Source organism: Akebia trifoliata, chromosome 8 (genome assembly GCF_017979445.1).
Source record: "Akebia trifoliata isolate Shusen 1 chromosome 8, ASM1797944v1, whole genome shotgun sequence".
NCBI lineage: Eukaryota > Viridiplantae > Streptophyta > Magnoliopsida > Ranunculales > Lardizabalaceae > Akebia > Akebia trifoliata.
In genome coordinates this window covers 41,396,483-41,421,123 of record NC_141382.1, presented here as the reverse complement: position 1 = coordinate 41,421,123, position 24,641 = coordinate 41,396,483, and the positions used below count along the sequence as shown (strand labels likewise).

General features: G+C 34.8%; 2 protein-coding genes and 1 pseudogene across 2 annotated transcripts; all 3 read right to left on the bottom strand.

Moving 5' to 3' along the window:
* Positions 1–258: 258 nt before the first annotated feature.
* Positions 259–11,250, bottom strand: DIT1 (dicarboxylate transporter 1). Its single transcript, XM_086452146.1, has 3 exons — positions 10,017–11,250; positions 5,944–6,165; positions 259–968 (listed from the first exon to the last, which is right to left on the bottom strand). Exons 1-3 carry the CDS (start codon positions 11,145–11,147, stop codon positions 606–608), a joined length of 1,716 nt encoding a protein of 571 aa, XP_086308272.1. The 5' UTR covers positions 11,148–11,250; the 3' UTR covers positions 259–605.
* Positions 5,466–5,617, bottom strand: LOC147396867 (U1 spliceosomal RNA; annotated as a pseudogene).
* Positions 11,251–21,188: 9,938 nt separating the features above from the next.
* Positions 21,189–24,299, bottom strand: LOC147396865 (transcription factor MYB46-like). Its single transcript, XM_086452369.1, has 2 exons — positions 23,968–24,299; positions 21,189–22,595 (listed from the first exon to the last, which is right to left on the bottom strand). The coding sequence occupies exons 1-2, from the start codon at positions 24,249–24,251 to the stop codon at positions 21,920–21,922; spliced, it is 960 nt and encodes a 319-aa protein (XP_086308495.1). The 5' UTR covers positions 24,252–24,299; the 3' UTR covers positions 21,189–21,919.
* Between the last annotated feature and the right edge of the window lie 342 nt (positions 24,300–24,641).

Sequence of the window (24,641 nt, the reverse complement as noted above, 5' to 3'; positions counted from 1 at the left end):
ATAGTCACGATCTTATACTTGATCAGAAGATAATAGAACAATGCGCCCAGCACCAGTTGATGATGTCAAGTGTTGGGTCACATAACCGATAGCTATAGAATCAGAGTTTCCACAGAAGAATAACACTATTGGGAAGGAAAAAATTAGCAGTTAAAAAGATGAAACCCAATAATAGTAGTATCAGAGATTCCAATCAATATGATCATGGATCATGATCAAGATCAAATGGAAATTTTATTCAGGCCTACCAGTACCACCTCAGCAAATATTTCCATTTAATCAGGTATTAGTTTCCCACTTTCCAGATGAGCAAAAAGAAACGATCATGATCTCTCTCAAGCATCCAACCAATCACTATCTCATCAGTAGCAGGTGGTTCTGCCACGTAAAAATTTTGAATTCGAGTTTCTAGCCCCAGTTCTAAGCAGACCCGTATACCCTTGTCTACAAAGTCTAATCCCAATGCTACCAAAATTCATTCCAAGAAAATAAAGAATTGACGTAGAATAAAATTAAAAGCCTACCTCAAATGCAAATGCAACGGAGCCAGACAAAAATCAGTAAATTGTTGCATTTAGGGGTGGTGAAATCCTAAATCTGTTGCTTCACCATAAGCCAATGAACTTCCACCAAACTCCTCCAACACCAAGCCAGATGATTATGTTGACAATTGAGATAAGGAACCCATAGCCCCACCACTTGCCAAGTGGCACGTAGTTTGCACCGTAGAAAACTGGGGCAGACCCAATGCCATAGTGAGTGAGGCCACCCATGAGGTTGGAGAAAAAGGCGAGTACCATGGCCCCGAAGAGTGGTGGTGTGCCCAGGGCACTTGCTACAGATAAGAAGGCCGTGAACATGGCACCGATATGGGCAGCCCCACTGGCGAAGAAGTAGTGGGAGTAGAAGTAGAGCAAAACCAGAATTCCAAATGAGAACTGCCATGATAGACCAAGCCCACCTACAAACTGCAACAAAGCAGATAGTTGAGTAACTGAACTGTGTTCCCATGGGCAAAATGTTGAAAGCAAGAACGTGCAATGCATGTGTTGTGAAAAAGTACATTAGTAAGAACGGATTTATCAGTAACTAGAAAAAAAAAAATCATTTTGCTAACAATCTGTTGAAGTTTAAAATGATGCGATCATGGGGTAACCCTATCAAATATGAGTCCAAGGTAAATGGTGAAATCCTATCCATAATTGTTAAAACTTGTGGACAATTTTTCACAAGGTGAGAAATATCAAAATGGGCTGATTCCGGAGAGAATGATTTCCTTATCATACAGATTGTTCTCACCAAAAGGGAGACCTTCATGCCTCTCCATAAGGACCATGAGTGCATCATTTTAAAAGTAAACATTAGCAGACATCAACTGAACCTGACAAATTATTTCAATTGCATGATAGTAGCTCTAGTGCATATGATCGTTCCAATATCAATTTCATAGAGTACAGACTTTTTTTTTTTTACTTGATTACATTTAATCCTTCAACGTAGGGGATGGACTTCCTGAATAAGTACCTTGCCCTGGTAGAAGTAATCTTCTATTACCACTACAGGGATTCAGAGTAATGAGAGCCGAAACAAAACAAAAAAATGTAAGCTATTATCCCGAGGATGAAACATTTGATTGTGGCTGACACACCCTTAGGATCCACTCCTCAAGACTGAGAATGACCTATGTTGGTTTATTTTATGAATATTATTGTTCTTGATACTATTTTTTATCTCAAAATCATCTTCTTAGGTTAGGATTACATTGTCCTGCATCAAAGGCAAAATACGACTCATGTTGCTGACCCCAATATTTGGGATAAGATGTTGAAGATGAAGATGAATAAAAGCACATTAAGACATTACTAATCAAAGGACACCCATTTAGATAGGATTGAACAGACGAACAAGAGTAGCATAACCGATCCTAGACAGTTTGAGATAAGATTTAAATGTTTTTGTTTTCTTCCGATAGGGTATAAAATGAATTTATTAAAGAAAAAAGGAATACAGAAAACAGCAGCCAAACAAAGCAAAGAAAATACAATAACCTTCAACAAAGACAGACAAAATCCCACTTAAACATAATGTCTTTACAAAAAAAAAAAAAAAACTCATTTAAATTCTTCAAACTGCCTACTCCAAGAGAATAACAGGTCCATCATGGACTATAGAACCTCACGAACTGTGTGTTCGATCCATTAAAAAATTCTACTATTCCACTCCAACCAAATGCCCTAACAAATGACGAATGGGGTGGTGACCAAAAGGATCTTTCTTTTCCTCTGATAGGTCAAAAGGATATTTTCTTAAGGAATGTCATAGATCACTTATCTTTGGAAAAGATCTAAAATAGAATAAGGAAAGCACCAAGGCACTTTGAATAACGAAAGAAAATTATCCCATGCCTCCTTAGCAAATGGGCAATGAATTAGAAGATGACTTATCGATTCCCTACTCAATTTGCACAAAAAGCAGAAATTGATGGATTGAAATCCCCTTTTCATGATGTCCATTGTAAGAAGTTTTCCTAAGAAGGCAAACCACAAAAAAAGGAAATCTTGGAAGGAACTCTTGGAACCTAAATGCTGAAATTGGAAAGGTACTTGTGAAAGACTTATAAAAAAAATTGACAGAAAACTTCTCATCCCTGCTAATTCCCCAAACTTGTATGTCCTCCACCAGCAAGTTGGATCTGAATATGAGAAATGCAATTAATAAGGCCAAAAACTTAATGGATCTCTCAGTCATTAAAGCTTCTTCTGAATCCAGAAACCAAAGAAATTTGATCCCCAAAATGAATCCTGAAATCTTTAATCAAAGCTGCTTTTTTTCTTTGAAATAAGACGAATAAATTTGGCTCTAAAGATAAGAATACCACATCAGTGGTCTTCCCAAAATCTTACTCTAGACCCTTTATCAAACGTAAGTCTATTTCAAAATTTTAGGATAATCTTACGAATCCCTCTCTAAAGGTTACACCCATAAGGAGTTGACACCAAGCAGCTTTTCTACTCCGGACTATTGACTCTGTATTTAGATTTAATGACCTCTTCCATAATTGGCCCCCTCATTCCCGAACCTCCAAAACCATTTCCCTAACAGAGCCAGTTCATTGTGCCAAGACTTGTAATGCGTCGGCCACCATAGTTTTTAAGGAGGCAAATTTGATTCCACTAGATTAGATGGTTTTTCTTGTTCACATCCTTGATAGTCCACAGAAAATTGCAATACAGTCTGTTGATGCAAACTACAATGATTTTGGGGATGGCGAAAGGGGATAAAAAGTAAATTGAGATGCTTGTCAAAGTGCTTTTGATCAAAGTCACCTTTCCACCTTTTGACAAATATTTTGATTTTCAGGACTCTTCTTTATTCTAACCAACACAAGATCCAAAATGGATTTGCTCTGACAAGTTGCCCCAAGAGGAAGACCTAAATATGAAGAGGGGAAAGTATCCACGAGGCAGCCAAGAAATCCAACAAACTGTGAAATATTATCAGAATGACCCACTTCAAAGAGTTAGCTCTTATGAAGATTAACACTGACCCTGTGGTCACCTCAAAACAAATTAGTAAACCCTAAGGAATCTTATGTTGTCAATTGAATCATCCAGAAAAATAATTGTGTCACCCGCAAATTGAAGGTGGGTAACCATTGACCCATCCAACCCTATTTTGAACCCAGATATTGCCCCAATGTCAAGGGCCCCTCTCAACATACGATTAAGAATTTTGGCAACAATAACAAAGAGGAGAGAGAATGCCCATGTCTTTCTTCTATGGAACTCCTATGAAACCAACTGGACTTCCATTGACCAATGTGGAGAGGAATGCAGACGATACACATTTCATGATCCATCTTATCTATTTTTCTCCAAATTCTATTTGAATCGTCATGTGTTCAGATTCTCCCAACTCACATGGTCGTATGCTTTTTCATTATTGAGCTTGCACATTACATTCAGAACCCCCTTCTTCAATCTTGAATCGATACATTCATTAGCAATCAACATGCCACCTGGAATTTGATGTCCTTTCACAAAAACTCCCTGTTCTGATCCAGGTATGCTTCACATGACTTCCTTTACTCTTTCTACAAGCGATTTGGGCAAAATTTTGTAAATTGACCGCACAAGACTGACATGTCTTAAATCTCTAACGTCCACTACTCCCTTCTCTTTTCGGAATTGAAGCCACAAAGTGTTGTTAGAGTGATAATCAAGGAAGTCATTTTCATAAAACTCTTTGATTAGAAACATAAAGTCCTCCCGCCACAATATCCCAACAAGCATTGAAAAGGGCCATTGAGTTGAAATGCTCTTCCCAATCTGACGAAACCAGGAATCTTTCTAGGCTTGACACTCTTAGAATTGATTGGTTATTTGACAATGTGAATTTCCTACCCTCCATAAGACTACCACCAAGAAGTTATTATTAACAAATTATTCAAATAATCTTATTTTTCTTGAAGATAGGAACCCTTCGTTCTTTTAATATCCAAATGTGATTACATTGAAGTCTCCCCCACGCACCAAGGCCTATCCCAAAAAAATGTCAAATCATTCAGTTCCTCCCAAAATTCAATTCTTTCTCGATCTCTTGTTGGAATGTACACTCCTATGAACACCCAAATGAAATCCTCAGAAGAACATTTCTAAAGAATTGCAACTGAGAAAGCCCCAATCAAATGATCCAAAACATCGAGGAAATCTTTGTTCCACATCATCAATATAGCATCAAACAATCTTGTAGAAGGCAATTTAAATTCTTGAATTATTATTTTATGCGGATTCCTTGCTTTAATTATATCTTTTACAGATGTCATTTTTGGTCTTTCCCCTAATCCTTTAACATTCCAAGATATGATTTGATCCCCATATCAAACTTGTTGACCCCCCCTCCCTTCTTCTCCGCCTAACACTACCATTAGACTCTTGAAGATCACATGAATTCATCCCTAACCCCCGAATTTCAACACCCTCTTGATTTGGATCCTTTAGAAAACTCCAGCTGCCTGCCATGTCATTGCCCCCCTTTTCTATCCCCACTTTTGCCCGGTTTGGCTTCAAGACCCCAAGATTTTCCTCCCCATCTCCATCCTTCCTTGTCTAGGGCAATGGCATGTATTCTGATTGATGGTATGCTACTTCCAACTCTTTGATTTCACCAATTTCCACTTTAAGAATCATCGTTGGATCCCTATTCCTACTAGACATTGACAACCCGATTTATGAACCATCCAAACATCTCATGTTCCCTTTTTTTTCTTCCAATTTTCTCCCTCGTCAATTGATCTCTCCTCTTCCTTGACCATTTTGGCCATTTTAGATTCACCCAAGGTCTCCAGGACTAGATATTCTCCCCCGTTAAGACTGATTTTGATCATCCTAACGTAGCAAGATAGTGGTCATTAAAACATGGATAATAATTAATAATGACCTTTTTCATTTGTTTTTTTAACCATAATAGGTGTTGTGCGAATGCATACCCCAACTATAAAAAATTATGGCGTAGACTCTCCCACTTGGGGAGGGGCACCCCTCCAGCATGCAATGGAGGTTGCTAACCTAGGCCATGGACCTTTGTGATAACCCATTGACCCCATCCAGGTAAGTGTAATTAACAATAACCATTGTATCATGGTTTGTTTATATTTCCATATATAATGTAGTGAGGTATGACATAGACACTGTTATAACACCCTCATTGACGATTATGAAGGATGGTTTTTTTATAAGGTCTACTTATATTAAAAAAAACAGGTTCTATCACCATTAAAAGTTTTAGATGTATTAACCTATGGTTCAGCCACAACTAGGTTCAATGGATAACATCCATTTAACCTAATTATGTACTGTATCAACAAACCATGAATGAAGTGACAAAATGGATGCAAAAAAGAATAAAAAGATTACACTTCTCAGAAGATGGATCAAAACAAACCTTAACTACAGTCTCGCTGAACCAGGCGATGAGACCATATTTGTTCAGATAGCCAGCCATGGCAATAAGAGCAGCAAACCAGGTGAGGGTGTCCCAGGCAACTGATTCAGCCAAGCACTCCTTCCACGTCACAACTCCAGATATGAGAAGGACAGACAAACCAAGAATTGCAGCAGTGACAGCATCCACATTCAGCATTCCTCCAAAAATCCAGAGCCCCACCTGAATAGCAAGATCCAGAAAGCATTGAAACTATTATTCCATGGGAAAACTACAAAACATAAAAGTTTTATGCGCATGTAGATTTTTTTTTGATGTGCATGGCTAGATAGCATGCATGTTTCATTTCTGCATGTGAATGTCCACACCTGTGCCTGGATGCATCAAAATGCACAAAAAAACATTTATCTGGCTCACTAATTCCAGGGACACAATAGTAACTCTACTCGTTAAAGTATTCCACATAGGCATGAAAGTAATACCACAGAAACTGCAAACAAGTACATAAGCAAACAATGTAGACTGAATCTCCAAAAATGTATATTCAATCAAAGTGGAGTTTTATCAGCATGGCACCAAAAAAATAAAATAAAATTGATGTTTACCCCAGATACCAAAACATGAGTGAGTCACGTATGGAAACTTGAGATTTTTTTCCTAGGAAAATCTTCCTCATAAGAAATTCCTACTGTTTTGGAAGTTTCAGGATGGTAAAAATTACAAGGAAAAATATTTCAAGGAAAAGTTTTCTAAGCTTCCATAGAGGGTCTTGGAAGAAAGAATATATTCTTGTGCCTCTTGAAAATTGATATAGATGCATGCCAGGTGCAAATGAAAATACAGATTACCACTGAAAAGCTATATAACATAAGAGGTTGAACTACACATATAATAAACCCCAGGGTGAAAACTCCTTCATGAAGGCCGTTTCTTGGATAAAAGCATCCTCTATAAAGGTTTATAATGTAGCTGAATTAGTGCGCACATTTTCAGAATCTATGTACTCATTCCACTTGCCTTGGATTTGATGGACTCCAAGTCATCATTCAAGTGACACATGAAGGTAATGAAATTCCGAAAATCATATCTCAACTTGACTTGTATGGCCCATAAATATCATAGCTGAATCATCTGCAAAAGCCCTGCCATTGCTCCACAGCTCCACTATAAACCCCATTTGTGTGAAAATATTATAGTTCTTTTTGGACCCACTGGTTTGGTTGATTTAGTGAAGCAGAGAACATACCTCTTTTTCACAGCCTTTAAAATATTAAAAATAATTTCAATGGTCCTTGGAGTTTGAAGGATGTTCGTTAAACGTGATCTTATGGACCAGTGGACACTGTAGGAGATTAGCTAATCTAATAGACCCAAAAAAAAATACGTTTGGCTAGGATGTGATCAATTTCCTAGACACACTAAATGACATGCATACCTTAGCCGACTCTGGAATTTTGAGCGACAAATGATTAAGCGATAATGCTGGTACATGACCAACAAACAATGAACCCTTGAATAGTAAGTATGGTGAAGGCCATATTATACTGATCCCAGCAAAAAAATAAAAAATAGAGCTCCCAGCTGCCATCCTTCTTGCACATTAGTGAAGAAGGGAAGAGAATATTACCAGAGTGGATAGTAGGCTTTCTCTTCAAAGAGAGGGGAGTAGCTCTAATTTGTATAAAATTGAGTTAACTTTAGCTAGAACCCTTTACAGCCATGATTCAGGGGCTAAGGGTGCTGATCACAATAAGTGATGGCAGGTGAAGCACTGTACACTGATTTAGAGATCTATAAAGTTCTTCAGTGATGGTTTTGCAATTCCTTTTATTTTTTCCGTAGGGGTAAGAAACTCATTTGAATTCAAAACAACAACAACAACAACAACAATAAAGAGAGAGAGAGAGAGACCTGAGGTCGAAAATATCTGTCTGACAAATAAAAAGAGAAAGCAGGAAAGAAGAAAAGACAGAGAAATATAAGCCAGAGGTTTGAGTCTTTATTTTGATGATGTGACACAAGTGTCGATTACATCCTTTAAACTAGCGCAACACTAGTTCACTAGAGGAAGGTTTCTCCTATGTTGGGTACTTGAGAAAGTTTCTTTAAACATGTACGTACTCTTTATTCACTACTCTTATTTTGTTCTAGTTCTTCTGTATTTCTTCTAATTTATAGATCAAGTTCAAAACATGAAAGCATGCTGCAATCTTGGAAGGAATGATCGAGATAAAATTGTAGAAAAGAATAAAAAGCATTTTGGAAAACATGTAAATCGCTTGTTTAGCAAAAATGATACGGAAGATTTGACTTCCAAGAAAGTAGGGTTAGAAGTGGCACAAGAATGCAATAAAGACCTAGGTCAACTTTTTTTTACTCATTCTATAGGAAGATATTTTGTGAATGTATGGTGTACAATTTTTTATGGGTAAATTTGTTTTGGAAAAATCACGGTTGAAAGAACAAGGAGCTTTTTACAACCTGAAAAAAGAAGGCAAACTCTTTCTGGAAAAACAGATTGTACATCAAAATGTTTGTACCTCTAGGGATTATTCTTATCATCAAAGAAAGAAAGTCCATAACACCAACCTAATCTGAGGCTATGTACAGCCAAGAACTCTCACAACAAACTCTATAGCCAATATTGATCAACCTAACATGTATTCCATCATAAGGGAGGAATGCTTGAAAAAAGCATTTGGAGCAGCATGCCTTGAGGCAATTCCCAATAGAAGGCATCCAGTCGAGGCCTTAGAAGCACATACCCATTAATGTGTACTCCTCAAACAGGGAGAAGGTTGCGCTAGGTACACACCTCACATGTTTGCTATTAGAAATACGCATCACGCTTTATCAAAAAAATTGGGATTTATATTCACTCCTTACGACACACAACTTGAGATAAAATTCACCGGAATCAGTCAAAACTTGAATGACCAGTATCTCAAATATTAAACTCATGGTATTTAAAACAAAACCTATCAAAAACTGATCTCATATCCAAATTCTAGAATACATAACTTCTCAGAAACCAAATATAATAGTACTTCTTCAAACAAAACCAAAATCACTCACTAGCGTCAAATCTATCAATAAAAATCAGCAGCTTCGGTCCTACTTTCAAAGTTCCATTTCTCTGGTAAAACCTGAACTTGACAAGGCCAAGCCACATTAACCTTCGCATGAGACAAGAATGTGGACAACCAGAACAATCCGAAGGTGATTCTTCACATCTTTGGTTTGAAGACCAGTACTTCTTCCATCCAGTATCGAGGGAGAGGCCGAGAGGGTGTAAAAATCATAAATTTTGACGGAAAACAATTACCCTTTTTTAGTGTTTCATGTGTACTCTGCATGGAAGAGTACACAATGCAAAGATGGAAGCATGAGGTTTACAAATCAAGCATAAGGCAACATAAGACAGTTTAGTGCAATCAAGTAACTCATCTTTCTTTCATATCTGAATTTTTAATCATTTTAAAAGTGGGAGGCTTAAAACTCAAACATCAACGGTCCCAATGCCCTACCTCAACAACCCCACCATTTACAACAGTGCTGAGGAGATTCATCCATTTGTTGATCAAGATTATCGATTGAATCACTTTTTTTGCAAGGTAAGAAAGGGTTAGTGGTCAGCAGAGGCGAAAGTGGGCTCAACAGGTTTGGAACCAGGTCATGATATTAACACTCCACGAGCCTTACCAACTTAGCTAAGTTGGCACCTTCAAGTTGTTCTAACAATTTGCCAACTATGAAGTCAAAGTGCAAATTAAGGATGGTTAACAAATCATACTATGCAGACATATCTATCAAACATTGGATCGGTTAGATCCTCAGTCAAACAGTTGAAATACAACAAAATAAATACTGAAACCATTTTAAAGGCAACTGCAAGGGAATATCTAGTACAAGTTTAGCACTTCAATATTTCTGAGTCTACAGAATCATTCAAAAGAAGAACATAGCAATTGTCACAATGATTGGTCATGCATGGTGGAGCGTTGTAAACAAATACAACAACAATCAATTTTCTATCAGAAACTACCATGAACAAGAAAGGTAAGAGTTTATACCGTAACAAGCAGAGTAGCTCCCATTATAATCTCATTCTTAGACATCGGCCCCATCTTCTCCAACTTCTCCCTCGCAAGTTTTGGAGCATCTGGACTGCTTTTCACCGTCGGTGGATAGATAACATACAAAAGCAATGGCACAACTATTAACGATGCTAAACCTGGCACAATAGCAGCCCTAGCCCAATCGGTCCAACTGATGGTTTGCTTTATCGTGTTAAACGTAAGATTCGCACTCAATGGATTTGCCGCCATTGCAGTAAGAAACATCGACGAGGAAATCACAGAAGTCTGAAAACAAGTGAGCATCAACCAAGATCCTAATCGACCTTCAGTTCCATCCCCAACATTGCTACCACAAGCAACACAAAGAGATTTAACTAATGGAAGGAAAATTCCTCCTGCTCTAGCGGATACGGAAGGAATCGCAGGTGCGAGGAGTGCCTCACTGAACACCAAACTGTAACCTAACCCTAACGAAGTACTACCGAAGAGAGACACAAATTGATAAGCAATTCGATTACCAAGCCCAGTTTTGATGAATCCTCGAGCAAAGAAGAAAGCAAGAGCGATTAGCCATGGAATTGGATCACCAAATGCAGAAAATGCAGCACCGAAAGTTAGGGTTTTGGTGAGAACAGATGCGCCTAATCCCATCAAAGCAACAGCTCCTAATGGTAATGGTTGAGTGATGATTCCAACGATTGTGGCGAGGAAGATCGCTAGTAATTGCCATGCGTTCTTCGTCACACCTGCTGGTACAGGAATGAACCAGATAATGATTCCAGTCGCGATTGAAGCCATTAATGGCTTCAACGAAGCTCCTTGCCATGGCTCAGTAGGAACTACTGTAGTAGAAGCAGTAGAAGCCGATGATCGAACAGTGAATCTTCGATTCGATAATGAGAGAGTAGAATTAACAAGTTTTGGAGAGAGATTCGAAGAAAGAAAACCTAGGTAGGGTGTTTTGAGTGGATTTGGAAGTGAAGAATTTCGATTTTGATGAGAGAGAACATTGGATCTGGTACTGGATCGAAGATTCACTGGTGACGATTTGATTGAACGAGATCTGAAACTTGGAAGAGAACAAACCCCCAAGTTGTAGGGAGAAGTAAGGACGAGAGACGCCATTAATGGCGCTAAGTCAGAGAATCGAGTTGTAGAGAAATGGGGTGACAGAGAGAAAGAGGGGAGTAGTTAAGGTTATAAAGTAATGTCGTTGGTCCGCTAGATCTTGATCTCAGGCAGACAGTATGGACACTTAATTATACAGTTACTTTTTTTTATGAAATACCCCCTTGGAAAATAAAGAATATCCTTTTGCATCCTTTTATTTTTATAAAATTTTGATTTACATCCCTCCTACTTTGACATTCAATTAACCAAGTAATATGTGGTTCCGGGAGTTGATTAAGTATTTTATACCCTACCTTTCTTACATGCCACGTTGTGCAATTTTTCTGGGGGCAATGACCTTGAAATTTTGAAATAAAACGAGCGTAGGATGAAACTGCATCTAAGTATCTATCTATGATATTATAATGTCCTTGAACTTCAAATTTGGATACGTGGATTATTCATTCTTGTATAAATCCATTTCATAGAGGTAGGAAAATATAATTCATTTCTTAATGTGCTTAAGTTCTCAAGTTTAATTTACGCATGTAAGTTATAAGTTTTAACAACAATAACGTTATTAAAAAAAAAAAAAAAGGAAAAGATTGCCCAGACTCCATTGGACACTGTGTTGACATGAGTGATGGAATAACCATAGATTTTCTCTTGGTATCTCAAGGGAAAAAATCTATGGCTTTCTCAATACTACCATATCAACGTAGTGTCCAACGGAAATCATTTTAGAATGACTCAAAAACAAAAATCTAGATTTGCTTCTCAATTTTTGTAATTATAATTAATTTACAAAATATGTTATACTTTCACTATTTATTTCATCGAACCTAATGACAAAATTCAACGAATAAAAAATGATTGGATTCAGAAATTGATTTGTACAAATTCATTAAATTTCATCAACCCTACTACACAAAATAATTCATGATTCAATCTAATTAATCAAATCTGATACCACAACTTTGAACGTATGAGTGGATTATAAGATGATAATTGAATCCATAAATTAAAAAAACACCAATTAGTTTGATTTTGATTTATGAAAGTGTAGGGTATAGTTGGTAGAAAAATATTCATTGATTAATGGGGCATCCAATGGTATGCAAATGGTAGGGAGTAAGATATCTATCATAATCCCAGATCTTTAGGATCCAAACTCTTTCTAACGACAATTCAAGGTCAATGGGTCAACTCAAATTTTCTTACATGAAAGGAGGTATTTTAATACTTCTTATTATTTAAGGAGGCTTGTCAGAAAAAAAATTTCTCTCCTTTTTTTTTATGAGTCATTCTGGGCTGACACAAGTGACAAAAACTTGTGGTGTCGTGCACATTACCGTATATGCTTTTCCGCGAGATACGAGTTAAAAGCATCTACGGTTATGTGCGCACCACCCCATCATATTTGTCTCCTCTCTGTCATTCCAGCATTTTCCTTTTTTTATTTATATATATTACGAAGTCCTTCTGAAATTTCGATGTTCGTCGTTCTCAAAAGCACCGGCACACGCATGGATTTACGCGAGAACGTCACTAACATGCGCCATGGGAGCAGCTTAATGAAATAAAGAACAAGTGACAGTATCAGTTCTCTTCAAATATCAAAGAAATGGTGCGCCCACAGTTCACGTTAGCACCTCTGGAGTTTGGAAACCAAATCATTCTCGAATGAATGAAAGAACAACAACAAAGCAATTAAAAAAATACAGAAAAAGTGGAGGAATCTGAATAAGACAAAAATGCCTTTACACGTATGGTGCCGTTCAACACAGCAATGCACGTGCTATGTTTCGCAACTTGGAGAAGAGAGATTGACCTCAAAAAATAAAAAAAATGGAAGAACGAGATACTCCTGCAATAGAGAGATGACACGTGGAATTTTAGATAAAATTTTGATACAGTTATAGAGTCAGAAGTTTTGCTAATTTTAATAGAAAAAAATAAACATAAAAATAAAAATGTCTGATCCATTTTTTTTTAGTGGTCTTCGAAACCAAGAATTTGTTTTCATTCATGATTTCTATAGATTGATTTAAATTATTCAAAAATACTCAAATTCAGTGACCAAAAATTATGAGTGAAAAATATTTATAAATCAAATTAATCTTTTGAGGTGGGACAACTAAGGTGTAGGTCAAACATTTAAGTGCACATCCAAAAGAATCACAGTTGCAAAATCCATCAATCCATCGAGTGTTTAGAAAGGAATGTTTCTTTTCTCACAATCCAACATCGATTTGACATGTGACGCTGAAGACGTAAGTAATAAGAGAGAAATTTTCTCTCTCCGGCTCACACACCCCCCTATTCAAAAATCTTAATTTTAGATTTCAAATATTAAAAGTATTGTGGGGTCAACATGGATTATCATATTGGTGATCGAACACCATAATCTTCTAGATTTCATGAAAAAACTCATGGTCAAAAGAGAAAAAAAAAATTTCAAACTTGATCAAGAGTGTTGAAAATAGATGCCTATTAAGCACCCAAATTTAAAATTAAAATTCAACTGTTAAAAAATAACTTTAAAATTCATAGAATTTCATCCTCTACAATAATTGGATCATGTTTTTTAATGCCACAAAGTGATCTAATTAGGAAATTTTATTTTTTCCCACTAAAGAAGAAAGAGAAAAATACTCCTCTAGTTGCTTATGTCATCAACACCACATGTCAAAATGGTGTTGGATTGTGAGCGCTGTGAGCAAACAATCACTCTTTAGAAAGTGTTTGCGAAATCCAACATTTATTGAGGGGTCTTAATAGCTAGGGTACTTGTTAAAGTACAATAAATACACTTGGGAAATTGAAATTTGTACCGAAAATATTCTAAAAATATACTTTTTTATTAAAATATTCCATATGCTTATTCCCAAGGTGTATTTATTGCACTTTAATGTGTGTTCTAAGACATACGGTAACAAGACCCTTCATTGAGTGTTTAGAAAGTGTGTTTTTGGAAAAGATTGGGTTTCGGTGACTCATGGAAAAAACTCATGATGCAAATCATTTAAATATAATTGACATCCATCATCGGAGATAAGTATCTTTGAGATGTGTGTTATTATAATAAATTTAAATCCCAATTGTTGTGAGGATAATTTGTTTTCTTATAAGTTATTCTTCACAAGTCATCGAAACCAAGCCTTTTCGAATTTTTTTTTTTTTTTTTAACATTGTAATAATTATATTAAAAGTTTTGACCACTCTGATTATTGATTTAATAACTTAGAAACATTATAATGAGTATTTTAGTAAAAAGTATGAGATTGGCATCCAAATATCTAGTAAATTTAAGTTTTGTGAGTGACCCTCTTATGTTGGAAGTGAGAAGTTAATTTGGATTGCTTCTCAATTCTTTTTTTTTTTCATTTTACCTTCTAAGTTTGGCAAGAAGCACTTCTCAAATATATTACCAAATGATATTTAAAATTCCAAAAGCACTTTCCAAACAAATTCTTGAATGCCACCTGAATTTGTAATTGGTCACAACTAATTGTCTACTTGAGTGTTCATTCAAATGGTAATCTAAAGTCTCTATCTAGTTGTAGAAAATAAATGTAAAAGATTGCGATAGCAATAAAAAATAAATAAAACACAAATAAAAAGGAAGAAAACATCATAAAGAGATTACGTGGTTTGACAATATTGCTTACGTCAATGAGTGATAATGAGATATTTTCAGTATTTTTGCGAAACCTAGGTTACAATCTCTCAATATCATTTTTCTTGTAAAAACTCAGGCACCTTAAAATGAGTTGCCTATGAATTTAGAGAACTTTTTCGCACCCCGAACTTTTACTTATTACACCCTAACTAAATTTAAAAATCAAATATTAATAGACTGAGAATATCAGCTTCTCCCTTTGGGAAAGAACGTTGGGTATGAATATTTTCTTCACCTTGATGGAGAGATATCGAAAACCAAAAAGCACATGATCAAAATCAAAAGGTCAGAGTAGATAGTTGAAATCAACTTATTCCTTTTTTATGGGTTACTGTCGATAGTGGCAATTCATGGCTTTTTTTTATGTGGATATGTTACTTCCTAATTTAAACGGATTGTATTAATTTTAGTTGGGAAGTGATACATAATTGCGTGATTTAGAAATGCCCCCCTACATTTTGCTAAATATTAGAGATATCCCCCTATGTTTTGAAATTGATGACATGCATCCCTTGACTTTAGTCTTCTATATAGACTAAAGAGAAAAGACTCAAATGCCCTCATCTTCAACCTCTAGCCAAAAGCCTTGATTTTTTTTCTTATAACAAATCATCTTCAAGCTCTCCAAACCTCCATGTTATATCTACTTAACTTAATCTTCAGTTCATCATTTTCTACCTTGAACTAACTCTTTACATGAAATCCCAGATTTTTCTACCCAAAATCCCATCATTTTCAATTTTAAAAAAATATTATTTATTTTTTCTTCCCAAAACAAGTCATGTTCAAGATCTTCAACTTTTAGTGTAACTTTAATCTATTTAACTTTATTTTAATCCATCATTTTCTACCTTGCCCTCTTTGTAGAAAATCCTAGATTTTTCAATCTAAAATTTTATCATTTCATACTTCCTAAAAAATTCTATATTGCCTTGAGATTTGAAGGTTGAAAACTTGAAGTAGATAAAATCTTAAAATAGTTTATGAGGGTTAAAAAATTTATTGAATAAGGTTGAAGATGATTAATTTTTAGAAGAAATATCCAAGTTCTTTTTATTAGAGGTTGAAGATGAGAGTGTTCAAGTCTTTTCCCCTTAGTCTTTGTAGAAAATTGATGTCAATGGATGCATGTCATCATTTTCAAAACATAGGGGGGTATTTTTAATATTTAACAAAACAAAATATTAGTTAGATTTCAAATCTTACTAGGGTTGTTTGGCCCTCATGGATTGCCACATTGGCAATCCAACACCACAACCCTCTAGAGTTCATAAAAAAAAGTGTGGGAGGGGGTGCTTGATCCAATATTTTGAAAATGGACAATTACCATAGAACTTTCAAATTTAAAATTAAAATACAATGGTAAATTTTATTTTCTTTTTTGAGAGTTCTTAAAATTTTGTGACCTACGTCCTTGTGGCATGCATCTGATCATGTTTTTGGATGCCACATGGATGAATGGTCAGGAAACTCCACTTAGTAAGGAAATTAAAGTATTTTTTATTGAGGGTATGTTTGATTGTATGGAAAGTGACTTTTCATAGAATTTGAAATCCATGAAAAATAGTAGTGGAAAATAGGTAGGGTTGGAAAATTTAATTTTGTTTGATTTTATTTAAAAAAAATCAGAAATGGAAGAAGGAGAGAATGAAAAAGAGAGAGGGTTGGGGCGAGGGAGGAGAAATAAAAGAGGAGAGGATAGGAAAAGAAGAGGGTGTGGCTAAAGGAGGATAAGGAGGAAAAAAAAGAACAAGACAGGGAGGAGGGCGGTGGCTGACGACAAAAGGGTGAATGTAGTGGTGGTAGGGGGAGAAGAAGAAAATATGAAGTTAGGGTTTTGATTTGGGAATGAAAAATAAGGATAAATTTCATTTTCCAATGAGTATGGGTGGAAAATTAAAATCTAGGTTTTGTGAGACTTTTAGAGGAGGATGGAAAATCATTTTCCATGTAAAAATGCAATCAAACACATAGAAAATGTAATTTTCCATGGAAAATGATTTTTCACTTTATTTCCCTTGTGCAATCAAACATACCGTAAGTAAATTGTTATTCCAACAAATTTCTCTTTAGTGCACAATGAATTTTACCAACATAAAGCTACTTCCAATAGAAGACAAGCCATATACAAACATAAACCAATGATAATATAGATTTGTTTTGATGCTTAAAAGATCTTTTTTCCCTTAGATATAAATTTGATCAAGATTATGTACTTATAATCATGAAGGCTCCTATCGATGTTTGGCCTTGATAGAACTCATGTGTTTCTTCTTGCATATCAACATGAAACTATGAGGTTCACTGGAAATATATCCGCATTGTTTAGGACAAATTAGAGATTTCTTTCCGCTTCAAGGAGATCTCATTCATGCATCATTGAAGTGAGATGATCCATCTGGCCACAAATTTTCTGGTTCAATTTGTTGTGAATGATAACTTTGTTTCTAATCAGTTGAAGTGAATATCATCCATATTGATTTTTTTTTATATCTTGCATGATGATAAGTATTGTACTTATTTGCAAGTGAAAGCGTATCGATCCGTTGGTGTAGATCTGTTTTAATGATCTTCGGGATTTATGGAGTCATCACCTAATCTTACGGTTTAAGAACTGAAAATTAATTCTAAATAAATAAAACAAAAATCTATGAAGAGATTACAGGTACAGGAATCAGGTTATGGGAGTGGAAAGTGTTAGGCACCAATCCCACCCGACCAAAGTCGGTCTATATTAAAACCAAAAATCTATATTGTAAAAAACCTAATTTCTAGTGTTAGTATAATTACTTTTGGATACGATTGACGATTGATTGTTGGTGATGTGTTTTCTCACAAAATTGGCGGTAAGCATTCCTCTTACGAATAAGTTAGTTTGTATTTGCTTCTAGGTCTGCTCCCAAACTTCAAGACGGAAATTCTGAGTTTTTTTTTATACTAAATCCAAGTGTTTTTTAGGATTTCTGGGTATTTTCAGGTTGAATATCAAGACCTGGGGTATAGGTGTTGAGTTGAGACTTCAAATTTAGGATTTTGAGAGAGTTTTAGGGAGATTTTGACTTATATTTCCAAGGGTTTCAGAAGGTATACAAGATTAGATGGTAGGATTGTCTTTTTAAAAAAGTTATTAATAAGGTTTGTGTTAGATAATATCTCTTTTAAATAGCTTTATCTCTAACTAATCCTCTTATGATTTTTCAAGTGGTTAACATTTGGATTTGATTTATTTAACTTACGTAGAATTAAATTTTTAAGTTTTAGAGACCCCCAAGAGGTAAGGGTGTCAATGGGTTGTTCCAGTTTGATTCGTAAGGAGCTTAGAACCATAACCATTATATTAGTTTAGTTCCAAAATAAATGGAACTGGAACCGAAACCACCAAAAATCACAGGTGGGTTCCAATTCTTAAGAATCGAATGTGAATTTTTTTTTCAAATAATTATAATTTTTCTTCTTTTAAAAAATTAATACATTATCCATACAGTATTAACTTAGTTATAATTTGTTATACTAAAGATACAAATTAATGATTTTTTTTTTCAAAAATAAAATTTTTATCTTGGTTAAAAGAAATGAGTTTTTAAAAGAGAACTCATTTTAAGCTCCAATTGATAATTTGTAATTGAAGAATTTTATATAATATGCATTTATTTTGAAATAAAAAATACCTTAAATCATCTATAGTATGAAAAGAAAAGAAGTGACAAAATAAATCGGTTCCGGGTACCCACAGGTATCCATTAGATAGAACCTAACGGCTCTTATTCCTATCCGTTTGATTCTATTTTAGACCCGGTTCTAATCAGTTCCAATAAAAAGGGAACTAGTACTGGGGTTTTCGATTCTAGTTCTGGTTCGATTTCGGTTAAATGAGTACCCATTGACACCCCTACTAGGAGGGTTCTTAATTAAATATTTGATATTCTTTGAGACCCCCCAGGGAGGGTTCTTTAATTAAATATTGGGTGGGCCCCACTTGAATAAATGGGCCGCCACTTGGAGTTGAGTCCGCACATTTAATTAATTGCATTTAATTGTTTAAAATTTTAATTTAATTGATTAAGATTTTAATTTAATTTATTAAGATTTTACTTTATCTTAATTAATATTTTTAATTATTAATTTCAGATTTTAAATTTTAGAGTTAAAAATTGCCGTTTTGCCATCTATGATTTTGCTTTGGGAGGTTGTTTTCTGACATTTTGGAATAGATTTTTCGTGAGGAATTTACTAAAATTGTCGATTTGTGTCATTTATGACTTTTTAAAGTGAAATGGGTGTGGACCCCATGAAGGGCATTTTGATAACTTTGTTAAACTTTGTGAAAATTGACGAAATAGCTTATTTAATTTTAGTTGTCATTTTATATATTCGAAAGGATTTTTCTAAGCGTTATGCAATCTTTAAGGGTGTTTTGGTATCAAGGATATTTTGATAATTTGTTCAATTTTTTTTACATTTTTTCTCGTAAACTTATTTTAATCCCAAAATAATGATTTCTATGTTTAGGGTTGCATTTTCCTATTGTAGTGTGGTTTCTAAGTTTTTTTATGTGGAATACTTCATCTGAGCTTTGAAAACATATCTAGTAACGAACAAAAATCCTTAGAACATTCGTTTATCATCTGGAATCGTCGCAATCGGGTTGACAAATTAATTAATCGAGCGAGTGCAAAAAAAATGGGGTGCCTACAACAAATATGATAATGTCCTTTTTTGAACTTTAATGAAAAGTGAACTCCAATTAAAATTATTAATCCCTCTTAAATTGTAAAATTAAAAAGAAAATTGAATTTTAGAAAGGCATTACCCTTTTTCGAACTTTAATGAAAAGTGAACTCCAACATTTTTTTTTATCTATCGTTGTTATCTATTGCAATAGTTTATAAATCATTAGATTTTTAAAATTCTTGTAGAGGAAAATACCCCCACTATAAATCCGCCCTTGATTGGAAGACTTGAACCAAGAAAAAGGCGAAGTATCATGTCAGGTTGGAAACCAATGTGATTGTTGCAATCTCTCAACATAAATCATGATTCTTCATTCATCTTGGTATCTCAAGTTTCAAATGACACTCCATCTACGTGTCACTTATAAGATGAGTTATCACTTCTTCTTTTTTGAAACCCGAGGCATCTCATCTTCTTAGAGTACTCGATTAATCTTTAGGGCAAGTGCAATCCTCCCTCCCCCCCGCACACACATATGTACCAAAAAAATTCCATGATAAATCCCTGAGGGTGACCTCTAAGGCAGATTCAAACTCAAGACGTTCTTCTGCTTACTGGGGCATGATCTTGGCCATCTCACCAAACCTGGGGTTTTAAAATATATAACTTTATAATCCACAAATCATGGCAAGTTGGTTATGGTAGAATTAGAAGGGGAAATCATTAAAAGTGCCTCTTTATTCATTTAATTGGTAATGATTATAAGCTTTCTGAATAAATTTAGAAATAGGCACATTCGAGAAAATATAGGAGTAATTCTAATAAGCGGTAAACTAAAAGATAGTCAATTAAGGAGTGTATTTTTGCTCACAACACCACAATTGTTTGACACGCACGCTAAAAGACGAAATGGAAAGAGAGGAAATTTCTCTCTCCTACCCACTTGTCCTCTGCCCATAAATTTTAATTTAATATTTCAAGTCTTGAAAAGGATTATTGGGCCCAATACCACACACTACATCCTTCTAGATTTCATGGAAAAACTAAAATTAAAAAAATAAATCGAACTTGATCCAAGGTGTTGAAAATAGATGACTACCAAATTCCCAAATTTAAAATTAAAATTCAATAGTGAAAAATAACATTTTTTGAAAATAAAAAATAAAAAAATCAAAGTTCATAGGATTTTGGCCTCTACAATGCGGTGGCATCAAATCATATTTTTTGGATGGTACAAGGTGATGCAATCAGAAAATTTCTTTTTCTATTGTGGGCAGGATAGAGAAAATTATTTCTCTCTTTTTGGTTATGACTTCTTAATCACTTGTCAAATGGATGGTGGTTATGAACAAACTTGTTCATAGGTCTGCGAGCAAAAAATCACTTGTAGGTTTGATAATATTCAATGAAGGCTAATTAAAGATATTCCAATTAAAATAAATATTCAAGATGAAGATTCTAAATAAGAGAGAAAAAGAGCCATAAGAATGTGGACGATGAAGATAATGAAAGTAGATATGAACTTACTCTCAATAACAAATTAAGGACTTGGCTTGAACAAAACGGAATAGAGGAATAGGATTTGACTATCGAACTCCAAATGTTTGGTATAAAACATATCATTATAATGAACATGTTTTCCTTACATGCCATTTTTATTATTTAATTACCTTTGCTGACCATCTCTTTTACACATAAGTGCGAGGAGAAAGATAGAAGAATCCAATTGCGTTGAACCTAACAGCTAACATTATGAGCTAATTCATGTTATAATGAGAACAAAATAACATATATAAGCATCTCACATGATACTTACATGGTTTCAAGTGGACCTCTTTGCTAAGCGATTAAACCCTATTTATCTATGTGATTGGATCCCATTTTTTCCCTTTATTTCATTTACATCAGAGAGAGAGAGAGAGAGAGAGAGAGAGAGATTTTCTATTTCTTCATCAATGTGTGGTACAACCTACTTTTCTCAAGCACAAGTAACAACATCCACCACATTTACATCTCATAATAACTACAACTTACCAACTAATCTTAATGACCCTCTCTTTCTACGTTCAACATGATTATTCCCGTGTCTCTTCACAAGCATCATTGTGATTCATCCAATCCCTGATGCTGGTGAAATGATCAATGTGTCCTCACTTACAGGAAAATAAGGTAAATGTACATACAAAATGTTTGCTGTCACCTAACCAAATGCACTTAGTGACCTTTATTCCCAATTTATTTATTTATTTTTTCATGAATAAAATGATTTCAAGGTTTTATTGGGGGTATTTTTTGTAATTTTGAGATTTTTTGTCCTCTCTCATGAGCTTCTTAGTGACATGAGTTTGGGTATTTATAGAAAAAAAAAAGGAGGGTTTCAACATATATTCTCTTCATGGGAAAAAAATAATTTCAAGGGAGGGCTATTATCTAATTATTCAACTTGGAAATCAAGGAAAGGGAATGAAGAGACATCTTCTATCAATTCTTCCAAGTCCCATTCTCCCATTCTTAAGTTTTCTCCTTCCCAATAACACCCACTCTCAATTATGTTCTCTACTTTGTTATGGTGGTTGTTGGTGATGTTGATATTATTTAAGTGGTTATTATTGTTTGTCTTTTCAGTGGCATTATCAGTAATATTATTAATCCCTTCTATACTTATACTCTCTAATGGAGGAACATATAATTCCCTTTCTACCCCCATATTAATACCATTCCCTATGATCCCATGACCCCCATAGAACCAATCTTCTATACCAATTTGTGTTAAGCAGGTGGACGCATTGAAGTATCCAGCAGCAGCATCAGCTGGTACATTGTAACTATTCTCAAGTAGAGGTGATGGGTCAAACTGGTTTCCCATCATCATAGCTTGCATGGATGATGACGACGACGATGATGAGTTCATGCACATGGTCATAATGTCATGTTCATTAATGGACATGAGACCTCTTGTGACATCTCTATATTCTGAAGAATCACTTTTGTTTGCTGAAAGTGATGTTGATGATGATGAATTCTTCAATTTTTTCTTCACTGTGGAATTCCAAAAATTCTTTATTTCGTTGTCCGTTCGTCCAGGCAAGCGTGCCGCAATCTGCGACCATCTAAATTATATAAAATCAAATTAAAGGTTAAAAGATTGACTTTTTATATAAACTATATAATTAAGATACATGTAATTTCAATAAAACCAATAACAGAAGACATGTTTTTCCTTTAATTCATGGTCTGCATGGAGGAATGGTGTCTAATCTCTAAACAGAATTAGTTAGAGGTGTAAAGTCTTTAACTTGAAGTGCAGATATCGAATATATGTGTCCTTTTGAAGAGTATTCTAAGACCTATGGATAACCAAGTCTCCTTAGTCTTCGAAATGACTGAAATACCCTTAGGGTGGCTATTTGAAGTGGAGGTGTTTAATGTAAAAAATCAGTATTGGGTATTTAACATTTCGTAGGGATTGCTTCAACACTAATGCTGGAATGACATTGAATTTATTGTGGTTTTTACATTTCTGACTACTCTTGCTTCAATCATTTAAATATCACTAAAATCTATGTTGCATGGAAAATGGGACAGGTCTCACAATTGGACATAGGTATAGAGTGTCTGATTCAACAATCCTAGAGATTTTCAACATTATATTTAAAAAATTAAAAGTGGATTTATATCTATATATATCTATATATAATAAAGATAATAATACTTTATAGGATGGTATATATATAAAAGGAAGAATTCATATATTTAGCATTATATTTGATAAAAAATAATAATTAATAGCACTCATAAATGTTAAAATCTTGCAATACAGAAGTTTAAAAGAACAAAAGAAAATTGTAATGTACTGTCCCTTAAAATCTGTGAAATGAAATTATTCTTAATTCTTTTGTATATGATAATTAAAAGTTGTGCCAAATGAAAGTCTCAAACATGATTTTCAAGGTAGAAAGATGTGAGAAATCCTCTTTTCAAATCTCACTCTCTCATCACAACCATTTCTCTTCAATGAGTAATCCTAATTAGAATGAATAATGATGAATGCACGCGGTTGGATATGCGGCAGACGTGGCAAGGGCACAGAATTGCACGTCTTTTTCCTGTGTATCCTGATGAAAAAGATCTATGGTTTTGTGTCCTTAACACGTCAGCCGTGTACCAAAACCATGTGCATTCATGATGACTGAATTAGAAAATACTATCTAATTGATTCTACTAACAACAGAGATCTTCCCTTAACAATTTGTAAATTATGATGAGATACATTGAAGATGATCCTATAGCATCGAATTACATTATTTCCCATGATCTGTACCACAATTTGTAAATTATGATGAGATTCATCGAAGATGATCTCATATATCCCATACATTGTATTACATTACTTCACATGTTCTATATTACTCTTCCTATAATCATCTTTTGTTTGCTTTTGAGAGAGAGAGGGAGAGAGAGAGAGAGAGAGAGAGAGAGAACCTGTTTCCAAGGATGGAATGCAAATGGTGGATGAGCTCTTCTTCTTGAGGCGAGAATGCGCCTCGCTTGAGATCGGGCCGCAAGTAATTAATCCATCGAAGCCTACAACTCTTTCCACACCTTTGCAAGTCAGCATTTCTTGCAACATCACTCCAACAACCTTGCCCATTGTTCAACATATACTTCATTAACTTCTCATCTTCTTCTGGTGACCAAAGTCCCTTTCTAAGCTTCTTAGTATTACTGTTAATATTGTTCTTCCCTATGGGTTCAGGCTTCCTCATCTCAACCTTTTTTTTTTCTTCTCTCCCAACAGATTTGATGTAGAAGAATTAAATACTTTGTATATAGAGATGGAGATATAGAATGAAAGAAAGAAAGAAGGCTTGATGGGGAGGGAATGATGATGGTGATGGTGATGGTTGTGAGGCTTGCTTAGAATATGGAAAAGAGATGATAAGAGAGGAATGAAGGAGGGGGAATGGTTTTAATTTTAAATTAATTAGTAGAATATGGAATGATATGGTGTAGCAGTGTACACCTAATTACAATGCACGTTAATTAATTTAATAATCTGTCGGTAATGTTGGTTGATGGGTAGAGTGGAAAACGGTCTGGAGGGGGACCTTAAGTGGAATGAGAAGGATGGTTGGTCTTCTTATCTTTGACTCCAT